The 13,113-nt window shown below is 42.1% G+C and overlaps 1 protein-coding gene across 8 annotated transcripts in view; it reads right to left on the bottom strand.

Annotated features, from left to right (window-relative positions):
- TSNARE1 (t-SNARE domain containing 1) overlaps positions 1-13,113 on the bottom strand; it is a 456,292-nt gene that overhangs the window by 167,126 nt on the left and 276,053 nt on the right. For all 8 annotated transcript variants that reach the window (XM_084226302.1, XM_084226301.1, XM_084226304.1 and 5 more), the window contains one exon: positions 10,342-10,414. In XM_084226302.1, coding sequence (XP_084082428.1) covers positions 10,342-10,414 — 73 coding nt within the window. The remainder of the gene's footprint in view (positions 1-10,341; positions 10,415-13,113) is intronic.

The following is a 13,113-nucleotide window of genomic DNA, read 5'->3' as shown; positions in this document are numbered from 1 at the left end:
ATCTCTTAAAGGCTGATTGGCCTCAGAAAATGAATCATTTAGGCAGAGAGGAGCTACAGAGAAGAAATGTATTAAATATATCCTCCTAAAACAAGAGTAATCTGTCTGCACTTCCCCTGGGGAAGAAGGAAATCATAGAAGCAGCTTAATTTAGCTCCCTTAAAAGGCCCTCCAGAGGAACCCAACACTTTCCTCTGCCTGCAGGGAGGCCTGAGGAGATTTGCCTTTGTTAGATAAAATTAAGCACTGTGCACACCCCCTTAGTGCTCCCTGGAATGGGACAACCACACCTTGGGCAGAGCTTTTGTGAACATCATTTCTGCTTTTCCCAGCACAGGCTTTCCCAGGTTAGGAGGATGTGCTCCATGCCCTGGGTGAGTTGATGGCAGGTTACAGAGGGAGCCTGGGATCTCTGGTGGAACTATTTCTGCTCCCTCCTTCTGCCAGTGGGGGAATATCAGCCTTGGAATAAGCGAAGCTCCCATTTAAATTCTATTTTTTGAAGAAACTTGTAATCCTGAGGCACGGGGAAAAGCTAAGACAAACAAAAAACCCCACCAAACTCTCCAATAATGAGACATAAATATGTACAGCAATTCAAGCAGATATTTCTGCTGGTTAACACAGGGAAGCAAGGAGAGGAAAGACAATTTGGCTCAAATCACAGAGAAATAAGCAATAATTCGATGATGTTAATAAGTCAATGATGAATATGTTACTGACAGACATTTCTTTGTGAATCTTTGCTGAACAAGTGGTGGCTCACAGCCTCACCCTGGCCACTTTTAGGCTCCTTCCCAAGGTACCTCCCTTGGGGATGGAGAGACAAGGGTGGCAGGGTCCTCAGCAGGCTGAAAAAACCTGCTGGAGGGATCTGCCTTTTCCTTTCCCTTTGGCACAAAGGGACAGTGAGTTTTTTCCCAAACAGATGAGATAATCCAGCCTTGGGTCCGGAATTTCTCAAAGAAACTGAATCCCACAACAGCTTTCTGCCTTCAGACTCTGGTGGCAAATTTATTGTACAATTTGAGAACAAAAAATCCCAAGGGCATGCATGTGACATTTTGATAAACTTAGGGATAGGGCTGCACCAAAGCAGATGGTGTTTGCAAACAAATACATCACAGAATTAGGAAAATATTTATAAATTTTCATCTAAAACACAGTCTTGCCATAGCAGTAGTGAAGGTGACAGAGCCAGGGTTTAGATTCAATTTTTTATGATTTTATGACACATGTATCACACAGAGATGGAAATAATGATGACCCCAAGAGGTATCTTTCAATTCCAGCTATTTATCTGTGTCCTAAGATCAAGCCCTTCTAATGACCAACAGGATTCTTATATGGGAAATCACTGGATTGACAGTGGCTGGAGTTTTGCCCTAATCTTTCAAGGAATCACTCAGATGGCCTGGATTTTTACAGCAGTAACAATGGATTGGTTTCACAAGGCAGAATTTCAGCTAAATCACTTGAAAGACAGGAAAGTGAGCTCATGAATGAGAATTTTTAAATGCTCCCACTTGGCAGTAACCAAAATGGGCCCCTTCAGGTTTTCATAGTATGCTTTTATTTTTAGCACTTTAATAAGCTTAACCCTCTTTTATGGCTACAACTTCTGGCTAAAAATAATCAATATAACACACTGAGAGGCACAATAAAAAGAAGAAGGAAAAAAGTTTAAAAAGGAGTATTTTGGTAATGCATAGAAGTTTCTTTCCTAATTAAAAGCCAAGTTTGGAGGGAAATTGCTTTCAGCAAGAAAATGAATTTTGCCCATTTGAATTGCCATGTACTTGGAAAGTTTTAAGTGTCATTCCACGAAGAAAAGGCCCTCAGGCTTAGAGAAGACAGAACTGTGGATGTTAAAGGGAAGGAAGACCATGACAATTCTTCCAGAGCACAGTTAAAATGGCTCATTTGCAAACTTCAATGTAAACATCGAGTTGTAAATTCTGCACATGAGAGGATTTATAAAATAATTGTGCTCATATGTTAAATTCAGGCTAAATGGGTCACACTGGCTTAGATTGGTGCAAGAAAATAGAATTTTCAGCACTGTGAGTCATCAGGAGCTGTGGTTATTGCTTCCAAAAAAAGGCAGATAGAACTTACCTTCCCATCTGATTTTAGCAGGGCTCTAATTCTTCCACACAACACATCACAGCCCTCAGAGGCAAGGACTGAGGCACTGAACAACCACTCAGCATCATTTTCCAGGCAGGCCTGGAAAGCGTATTTAAACTACCCTAAAATGTCATTACCAGCTCTTCCTGTTGGTTTTCTTCAGCCAACAGCCCAAACCCCTTGGTCTGAATGAATAAAAGTGGCTACAGGGCAATGGCCAAACACCAGCATAAATTCACAGCACTTTTTCTCCTGAATGATTTATACTGTCCTTGAAATGCATCTTGGAAATGTCGAGTATCTGCTGCATATGGATGTGCTGGAAAAAAAATAAAAATTGGTACTGCCCTGCCAGAGGTTCACCATGCCTGCCAGGATACATCTCCCAGGGATTTAAAATTCAAACCTTTTTCTGTGTGTATCTGTTGGAAAAGAACACATCCTGTAAGAGAATGAGGCACCTCCTATCACCTGCTAAGTGGCAGAGTGCAGAAATATTATCACTCTGGCATCTGCAAAGCTATTTAATGTTCTTTCTTAGGGAGACAAGTGGCCTCAAATTCCTGATGTTTGCCACAGAAGAAGGGTCAGCCCATGAAGAGTGTCCTGAGGGTGCATGTCCTGGACCCAGTGACCACTGCACACTCTCAGTCACCCATCTCAGGGCTCCTCAATTCCCACATGATGCTCTCAGGTGGCCTGGGGCCACCAATCCTCTAAACCCACAAAATTAGCACGTGTGAGGATATTACATCACAACAACAGAGCTGATTAATTTTTTTTCCCCCTATTTCCTTCCTTTGCTGAATAAAAAAAGTTATTTCGACATGAGGATTTTTTTGTGAAGTAATTTAGGGGTGTGTCAGATTTTTTTTATTCCCCAAATAATCTCTGAATGTAATTTACAGGGCAAAACAGCTCAAATAGCTTTGAATGGGAAATACCAGAGAGTTGCCTGTAGCACACCCTTTCTTTTCACAGAATCAGAGAATCATGGACTGGTTTGAATTGGAAGGAGCCTTAAAATCATCTTGTTGCACCCCCCTGCCATGGGCAGGGACACCTTCCACTGTTCCAGGTTTCTCCAAGCCCTGTCCAACCTGGCCTTCAACTCTTCCAGGGATGGGAAGTCCATAACTTCTCTGGCAACCTTTCCCTTGTGATTTACACTCAATACATTCTTTTTTTAAATTCTGTAAGACATCCAAGTTAAAGAAAAATAAAAAATGTTTCTTTAAATTTACAAATAAAAAAGAAGTAAAGACCATTTTTTTTTCCAAATCCAGCTTGTGAATTGAAACAGTTTGAATAAATCCCTTCATTTCATTTGTGTGCAGCATCTTTCAGAAGTCTGTTTTTGCCTACAATTAACACAAAGCTCACTCGCCATCACATAGCTGAGTTACCAAGTCCTATTGCTGATGAAAGTAGTCTCAGTTTGTCACCAGAATAATAAGGTTGGTAGGGGTGTGGATTCATAGAAATAAATATATTTTATTTCTGCCTGCTGTCTGGAAAGATCATATATTTTACCTACCAAGTAAGGTCACTGATATTTACAACTTGCTTGACCTCTTTTGCTTTACATGGCTCGTTTGATTTACTTAAACTGCTCAAGCCACGTTTCCCAAACAGTCTGGCAGAGAATTGCACCTCCCAGCAGAAATAAACCACCCACCTGAGCAGCTTCTGCCTTTCTGACATTTACTGCTCAATTGCAGCAATTATTAGAAACTGAGACCACGCAGTTCTAACTTCCCCAAAAACTGCTTTGGATAAATTGATGCGAGAAGAATCCTACGGGTGGCAATAAACCTCGTGGAAGGAAGAGCCTTGTTTCTTGTACAAAATTAGCTGGCTCATTAACTGTAATTATACCAGCCCAATCACATTATGAGGGTCAAACACAGAAATAAACACAGCAGACAGATCTTTAGGCGTTGGGAAATTTGCAAGTATAGAGTTGCCCATCATTCTTCTCCTTGTAAACCAGCATGGGCTGTCTTACCAGCACTGCCAGCAGGAGAGCTGAGTGTGACAGTCCCCATGCAAGGGATGACACAAAAATCACACTCACAGAGAGCAGGAGGAGGAGAGAAACACAAAAGCTCATGCAATTTTTGTGCTGCTTGTTATCTGCAGTAAAATGAGTCGGTCAGAGATCACAGTAGCCCACAGGTGGCTCCAATAAATTTGTCACAGCAGAGGTCACCAAGCAGTGCCTCCCATGAGACTGAGGCTGTCCAGCCCTTTCCAGAGAGCTGTCAGTGAGGCCACCACTGCTGCAGTCCAGACAAAGAGGGAAAGGTGAGTGGTATAGAACATACCATGGAATCACAGAATGATTTGGCTTAGAAGATACCTTAGAGATCATCTTGTTCTAAGCCTCTGCCATGGGACAACTTCCACTAGACCAGGTTGGTCAGAAACCCATCCAACCTGGCTGGAACACCTCTAGGGGTGGGGCAGCCACAGCTTCTCTGGGCAACCTCTGCCAGTGACCCTCTGACCGTGTCCTTCAAATTGTTGCCAACAAGGAAATAAAGGACAATAACACCATAAGGATAATAAAACCACACAATTCCAGCTGCTGGGGTGGCTTGCAATAAAGCTTTGTAAGACTTAGAAGAAGCCCAACTGATGACAGGGCATAAACTGAAGGTGGACAAAGAGGTGGGAAGTGGAATAGGTTCAGGAACAACCCAGGGTACCCTTCCTTCATGGGCTCTGCTCTGTACTGACTCGTTACTCTGGGTCCTACCAAGTGGCTGAAAGCAACGCAGCCAAGAGAAGATTTCCCAATCCATCAGGAACCAATAAGAACATAAATGTACACATCCCCATAACAGCCTCCTCTGAGATCACTTAGGGATCTCAACCAAATGAGAGACTTTGCAGGCCACATTCAACTGAGCAGAGATATTAAAACTGTTAAATTCATGTATTTGGGGACTGCTCTCGAGATGTGTTCATTTTCTGCGGATGTCACAACTGAGGCACATAACTTGGGAGGGTTTAGTTAAGGCTCCAGTTGAATGATTTCCCAGCTTAGTTTGCAGTCTGACAGGAGACTCCTGGCTGTGCCATCCAGGCAGGCAGACTGGAGGAGGATGTGCTGATGGCCCCTCTTGACAGTGTTTACGTGTCAAACCAGCCTCCAGGTCAGAAAGGCCTGACTGGAGTTGATTTCACAGGAAAAAAACAAAAAAATGTTAAAAAAGAAAAGCAAACCCAAACTGAAAAACTCTCCCCGCATCCCAAAGCTTCCAAAATAAGCAACCCATTTGCATTAATGCAAATACCTTTTCCTCTGGAAGAAGTTCATTGTTACCATCACTAGGTAATAAGTGACAATGTGGCACTTCAGTGAATGGCAGAATCACTCAAGGACTGAACACACTGGCCCATCAAGAAGTTCCTCCTGACTGAAGAAAACCAGAAGCTGCCATGTCTTTACTTCTTTTACCAGGTCTCTGGGCTCCAGCCTGACAGATACCAGGCAGAGATGTTTGTTAAGTGAAGGACCATCGACTTTAGATCATGTTAAGAATTTTTTTCACCCAGTTATTCTTAGATATAAAAAGTCCAGACTTTGAGAGTGAAGTGAAAGCCAAGTAGCACCAGCATCTCAGTCTGGGTAAGTATTGGTCTAAAAACAAAGCCTGAGGAAGTCTTAAGCTTGACACAGTAGGACATTGATCTGTTCTGAGGAGGCCACCCAGTTAATTAGGGGGATGGAGCACCTCTCCTAAGAGGAAAGGCTGAGACAATTGGAACTGTTCAAACTGGAAGAGAGAAAGGTTCTGGTAATCTCACTGTGGCCCTCAAATACCTGAAAGGAGCAAGAAAGATGGAGAGAGATTATTTACAAGAGCCTGGAGTGACAGGACAGAAGGGAATGGATTAAAACTGAAATCAAGTAGGTTAATAGGAAGAAATTCTTCCCTGTGAGGGTGGGGAGGCCCTGGCACAAGTTTCCCAGAGAAGTTGTGGTTTCCCAAAGAAGCCCCACCCCTGGAATTGTCCAAGGCCAGGCTGGATGTGGCTTGGAGCAACCTGGGATAGTGGAAGATGTTCCTGTCCATGGGAAGGGGTTGGAAGTGGTTGATCTTTAAGGTTCCTTCCAACCCAAATTCTCCTATGATTCCATGGTTCTTGCAGCCAATGAGATTTTCTGTGCACAGAGATTTGTCTACATTCATTCTGGACAAAGAGGTAAATTCCTCTAAGAACTGGAAAATTCCTTGCTGTGTTGCTACTCTTGTGATATTAAAATAGGTGGCCACTGTGTGAGCTTGGGATCTTTTCCCATTTTAGGGAAGGATACAGATACACAAAGCTTGGTTCCAAAACTGCTCAAAAGAGTCAGAAATATGATGCTTTTAAAAGTGTGAAATGTTTTCAGAACAACGTGGGTCTTTCCTTTTGGCTTTGTGAAACGCAATGGAGCTGTAAACAGCTGTGATAGAAGTGGTGGAAGTTGAATTGGAGCAGTTTAGATAAGGGCTGTAGGTTTTGAGTGTTATTCTGGCATAACTATTAAGGTTCCATACACAGGCGGCATGGAAAAACAGCCTTTCTAAAACACAGATAATTTCCTTTTGCCATGGGCAAAAAAAGAAAGAGCACTAACTCCTATTCAGGTCAACTTCTTCTCACTTACTAGACAAACAGAAGCATACAAATTGGACAAACATGCACTTGCTTTCGTGAGGTTCCAATACAAATATTGGCAGCTGTGTTGTTGACACTTTCTTCAGAGGCAGTGAGGATTTAAGGATTCTCTTCTCCCTAACAGCAGACACAAAGCTGATTCCATGGAAGCTTGCATACACATCCCAATACCACCAATCAAAGTACAAGCTCATAAATATAAAACAGAGATGCTCAGTGTGAAATACTGGGAATATTTCAGACTTTTGGGGAACTTACAGCTCAGTGGCCATCTAGGAGTATGGAAAGGAGTGATTGTTGCTGTTGCAATCACCTCCAACAGAATTTACTTCTCACAGTGCCAAGCCTTGAATCCTTGGATGCTTTGGCTTCAGAATCCTTCTGCTGCCATGACAGTAGAATTCATTGGAGATGAACCTCTTCTGGCCATCTGGAGATCTTGCCATTTGTACATCAGATCCCCAAAGCTGTCCCCAGTGCATGCCAGGACCTCCTGGAATATTTATGCCCTGCTGTGTTGTCCTTCCAGTTGATACTGGGGTGGTTGAAATCCCCCATGAGGACCAGAGCCTGCAAAGGTGAGGCTGTTCCTGTCTGTCTGTCTGTCTGTCTGCAGAGGGGCTCATCCACTCTGCCTGTCCTCCTTTTAATCCTGACCCATAAACTTTCCACCAGCTTCTCATTCATCCCCAGGCAGCATCCCATGCACTCCAGCTGCTCTCTCTACAAAGGGCAACTCTTCCTCCTCATTTTCCTAAAAGAGCCTTCATCCCTCCAAGGCAACGCTTCATCAAGGGGCCAACCCACCACATCTCCATGATCCCAACAAAACTGTAGCCCTGCAACCTCACACAGATCTCTAACACCTCATGTTTATTCCTGATACTTTGTGCCTTTAGCACCTCAGAGTGCTCAGCTCCTGCAGAGGATTTGGGATATTTGTCCACAGGGGTGGTGCCTGGTGGGCACTTCCCTGCCCACCCCTCATTTTGGGGGCTTTGGGAACCCTTCCTGCCACACCATACTATGTGGTTTTTCCAGCAATTCTGTCCTCTGCTCCCACAGGACTGCTGGTCACACCCTCCCTCTCCCACCATTACTAAAATTCTCCTTATGTGGTGGATCCCATCTCTCCAAAGCAAATCCCCACACAGGGTCCCACTGAACCCCAAACCATGCCACCAACACCAATTCTACAGCCAATTATTTTTCTCCTATTAGTATCCTCCTCCTTGCCTTCTTTCCCCTCACCAGCTGCCCATGTGATGAAGCTGCAGTGGGATGCTCGTGCCAAGAGCTCCTGCAGGATTCTGTTGGGAAAACTCTGCTGATTCCCACCTAACCCAGGCCATTGGCTTGTTTTGGTTTCAAAGGCTTGGGCTCACTGATATGGTGATTTTTATATAAATATATGTATCAGAGATGCCATGACCAGGAAATTGGGCATGGGATTTGTTTGCAGAAGACACAAAATTACAGAGATATCCTCTCCCGAGCCTGCATTCTATTTCTTCCCTGCATGACAGAAACTGGTCTCTCCCCTAGGGAGTGTTAGCAGAGTGTTCATTCAGGAACTGGCCCACATGCCAGAAAAACTCCTTTCAGATTTTTGTAAGAAGCAAGAGTTACTCTGCCTGTGCCATGCACAGACCACACAAACTCTCCCCACAATTCTCCCCAGCTGAGGTGAACCAAAGAGGGGTTTTCTCTGGGAGCACTTTGCCGAAGGGCTCATCTCATATTCCCCGGTTCTGAATTTTCCCTGATTTTCCTAGACAAGCACACACAGAGCTTTCATTCCATGCATGTCAGAGGAATGGACTAAAATAAAAAAACAAGTGCCAAGAGAGCTGTCTCCTGTCATCATGGAATTCTCACTGTGGGGGCTTCAGCATCTCTTGCCTCCTGATTCTTTATCTCCCTTACTTTTGTGTAATATGAATGTCACAAGATAAACAGTGGGACCCTTCAGCAATTGGTTGGGAAGATACCTTGATTGCCTGTCAGGATTAAAAGATAATCCTTAATAAAACTGTTAAAAATCTGCTGGAGTGTAAGAGGAACAACAAAAAACCCACAAAAACCTTATACTGGCTCAAAGACAAAATGTCCTACTTAGTCTAGCAGCTTCTCACAGGGAAGTTAATACTGGAATGGCTTCTATGCATGGGTAAAGTCTTAAAGTAATAAATATTGCCTTAAGAAAAGGAGTTGTGAGGATCTTGAAGCTAGCTGATGTATGTTGTCATGTCCCTCAAGGCATTAGCATCTGATGTGCTTTTAGAGATGAATCAGGCTCCAAAGTTATCCATGCAAAAAAATAAGCTTTCAAAACAGCATCAAGAAGAAAAAAGAAAAGAAAGGAAAGAAGAAGAAAAAAGGAAATATACTAAAAAACTGATTTTAAGTATAATTTTGAATTTTTTTAGCTGCCCCTATGAACCTGAGTGGTGTTTCTCAGAGTGGTGTAGATCACTCATTTCAGTGTGAAAGGAAGTATCTTATGGTAATGGAAATTTGCAGAGATATGAGCTCGGCAAAGAACTCCAGAGTGATTAATAAGCAGCAGAGAAGAGTTTCTGCTTTTAAAATCTGCATATGGCTGTCTCAGGACTTGCTCCTGCTCCCAGGAGCACCAGTGAGAATTCCAGCTGAGGCTTTAGGTGAGAAATATCCCCACAAATCCTGCTGCTCTGGAGTTTAGGTCCCTCAACCAGCCTTTAGGACAATTAGCTCCAGTTTTGGAAGCGGACAGTTGTTTCAGAAGTATCACATATAATTATTGTGCACATAAAAAACAGGAGATAGAGAAAAAAAGGTCTGATTTTTGTTCACATCAGCAGAAAAGAGCAGTGACTAAAGTCAGAGAGAGCTGATCTAAAGTATCTTCTCCCTCTTTCACAAGAAGCAGTGGCTCCTAGTCATGGCCTGCTCCTAAAGACAGGACTGGGAGTTACTCTCATCTCTTTTCCCAGTTTTCTCCACCCAGTTTTTTCCTAATCATTGGTAGCTGCAGAACAAGAGCAGATCAACTAATGGGCAGAAACTTCAGACTTTATATGGGCACATCTTGACATCAGGCTTCTGTAAATTTAATTAGACACACCCTGCTATGTGGAATGAAAATTCTATTTGGAAACAAAAAACTCCTTAATTTTCTCTAATTTCGTCTATAATCATCATAATAATTGCCACTACTATTGTTTTTTTAATTACAGTCCCAGGTAGAAAGGAAGAATTTATTCCCTTTACAGTTAATGTTATATATTCCTCAGCTTCCTTTTTTGCAGTCAAAAGGGATGGATTCCACTCCCTGTGAATTCTATTTTATGCTAAATATACCAGCAAACTGCCCATAAATTAAGAACCTTATTGCACAGGGCAGCATGTCAGATGCAGACATCTCTGGATGTACAAAATGCTCAAAACACAGGGAAAATGATCCCAGCATCAACAAAGAACTGCTTGTGAGGGACAAGATCACATTGGAATGGTGGAAGAGGGTAAAAAACCCCATAATTTTCATGTGACACCTACCTATTGTGTCTCCTTGCTCGTGCACCATGGAGGCCAGGTCTTTGATGATCTGGTTCACATCCAGCATGTCACTCTGGAAAGACAGAAATCCTAACATTACTCAGGGATGGGGGATATCCAAGTACAAAAGGCACGTTCCACAGTCCAGCTTGGCAAAGAAAAACACAAACCAAGAAATCTCCAGCGGTGTAGAAGTAAAAGAGAAAGTTATAACACTCCCATAGTAAAAAATTCCCTCAGAGCCATGGTTTGCTGGATCTAAGTCAGGCAGCTGACTCAAGCTTTGTGAGAGGAGCAAGTGGAACGATCACATTTTATGCTTGCTTTTCAGAATTGTGGAGGACTGAGGAAAAACAACAGTGGCAAACCCTTCTCTTTCTAGAAAAGTTATTGGTGATGCAGGCCATTCCTGCCAGACTGTTTTCTCCTGCACAGAAAAAGGCCATCTCTCAGCACAGCATCCATCTGATGCTATTCATAAACCGATGGATACAATCAAAAACTCCCTGAATTTGAAATTACCTTATTGGTAGGGCAATAAGGAAAGAGCTGCTTGATGAACAGATTCATTTATATGTTTTCAAGTAGTTAAAAAAAAAAGTAAGCGCATTCAGCTCTGAAATTTTCTCTGTGAAAACACAGCAAATTACCCATGAGTTTGTTTCCTTCATTTCTAAACACTTACCATATAAAAGAGCAAATGTGAGCATATGTTGACATCATATGACACTGGGTCTTGCAAAAAGAATTAGTTTAGCAATAATAGACATAATAATATAGACACTGCTAAATGCACTACCAGCAAGGCAGCACTACCAGAGCAGAAAAAAAGACACTAAAAAAGGATGTATATATTTTTTTTTCAGCCTTATAAGTCAGACAATCACAGAAACATTGAAATGGGCAGGAACTTTTAGAAATTATTTAGCCCAACAGACCTTCTCAGAGCAGACATCCTAAATAGGGGGCTCAGGGCATGGTTTTGTGTCCTCAAGGATGGAGATTCCAAGATTGTGTCCTCAAGTTTGGAGACTGTCTGGCAAACTGTAAATCCATGTTTGAGCATGGCTGGATGACAGGCACCAACCAAATCTGCTCTGTAAGTAAGCAGGGGACTGAAAATATTATGAAGGGTTCATAAATTAAGGACCAGGAGACCTCACCCTCCAAATACCATCATGGGCAAAACAGACAGATATTAGCTGAATTTATTACTGACACAATCAGAGCAGGATAATGAGAAGTTTCAGAACTGCCTGGACACAATCCTGTGCCTGAGCTCTGGGATGGCTGGAGCAGGGAGCTGGGACCAGATGGCCCTACTGGGGTCCCTTCCAGCCTGGCCCACTCTGGGATTCCATGTTCATCCCAAAAGATCCAGCTGCCTCCACCATGCTTTTTAAAGGACTCCATTTCCCTACGAACAAATTTAGAAAATGGTGCAAAATGAATCCACGTCCTCCCACTGAAGTTTGCTATGAGAATATTAACTGGCATAACACTTCAACACATAATGCAATATAACTGCATCAATTTAAAATGAGGTCTGGGAGCCCCACTGTGAGTGCTAGAACAGACCAAATTGTTGAATAACTGAAGATGGAGGCAAAGCAAAAAATTGAAAAAGCTGTGAGAAATCATAATAAAGCAAAAAAACCACTCCCCCAACCAAAGACTGGGTAATGCACCACAAAATGCGCTTCATTCCTTCATTTGTCAAGCATAATGAAGCTTTAATTATGGATGGTATTATTCCTAACTTGTAAATACTGCAGAATATTTTGCAAAACAATGAAGTTTAAGTAATTTGAGATTGTACTTGAGCAGTGTGTTAGTAAATCATTACTGGGAAATGAGGAGAAATAAGTGATTTTTTTTTTTGTGTGTGTGTTTAGGGAAGTTTTCTGAGCTTTTTGTAAAAATATTTTAAGGGAGAAAGTTTAGCAAAATGTGAAAAACTGAGAATTAACTTTAATGTCTTGATCTGCTCTTGTTTAACTGTTTTGCAAAATATGATTAAGGAAAATAAAAACAAAAACAAAAAAAATAACAATGCTAAAAAAGCCCAGAATGCTAATTTTTCTCTCTTGGCTAAATTGTCACTGACATAATTTTTTTGTGTCTGTTCCTTGCAATATAAACACAATCCTTTCTACACTTCAGTCTGCTTTATTTTGCTGTGCTTCTTTTTCAGGACTTTAAGTGAAGGTGGCTTAAAACTCACAAATATGTTTTTGCATGTACATTTGCTTAGACAGAGTTTATTGCAATATATTGAATTACATGTGCCCCCACCCACTCCAGGCATTTCCACTGGAATAAAATAGATGATACACTGAATTCTTAGAGGGTCTTTCCCAGCTTATTTAGCCATGAGGAGTTGGGCTCTGTGTGTCCTGATGCCCAGATATTGCATGAGGTAGAGAAGAATGAGGAAGAAAATTCAACATTGTGTGCAAATGGTGCTGGTTCAGCTTTGTCATTTGTATTCAGGTACTTGAAACCAACCAGCTGCAGAGTATAGATCCTTTCCATAATGTTGCAATAACACTTAAAATTACTGTTTAGCAAATATGCATCAGTGAGAGCCAGCGCTGAGTTGTGAGGAAGGAAAAACTGCACTTGAGGAAAAACAAACAGGGGTGAGTTATAAAGCACAGAGCACAAAAACAGTCTGACCTGAAGCAAGAAATCTGTTGAATAATTTAACCTGGCAATGTGAGGTTTCAAAGTCCTTGATATATGTAAGGAAAACAAAGGAAGAAATAGAAG

Source organism: Fringilla coelebs, assembly GCF_963513975.1.
Source record: "Fringilla coelebs genome assembly, chromosome: 1".
Lineage (NCBI taxonomy): Eukaryota > Metazoa > Chordata > Aves > Passeriformes > Fringillidae > Fringilla > Fringilla coelebs.
This window is presented reverse-complemented; position numbering and strand designations above follow the sequence as displayed.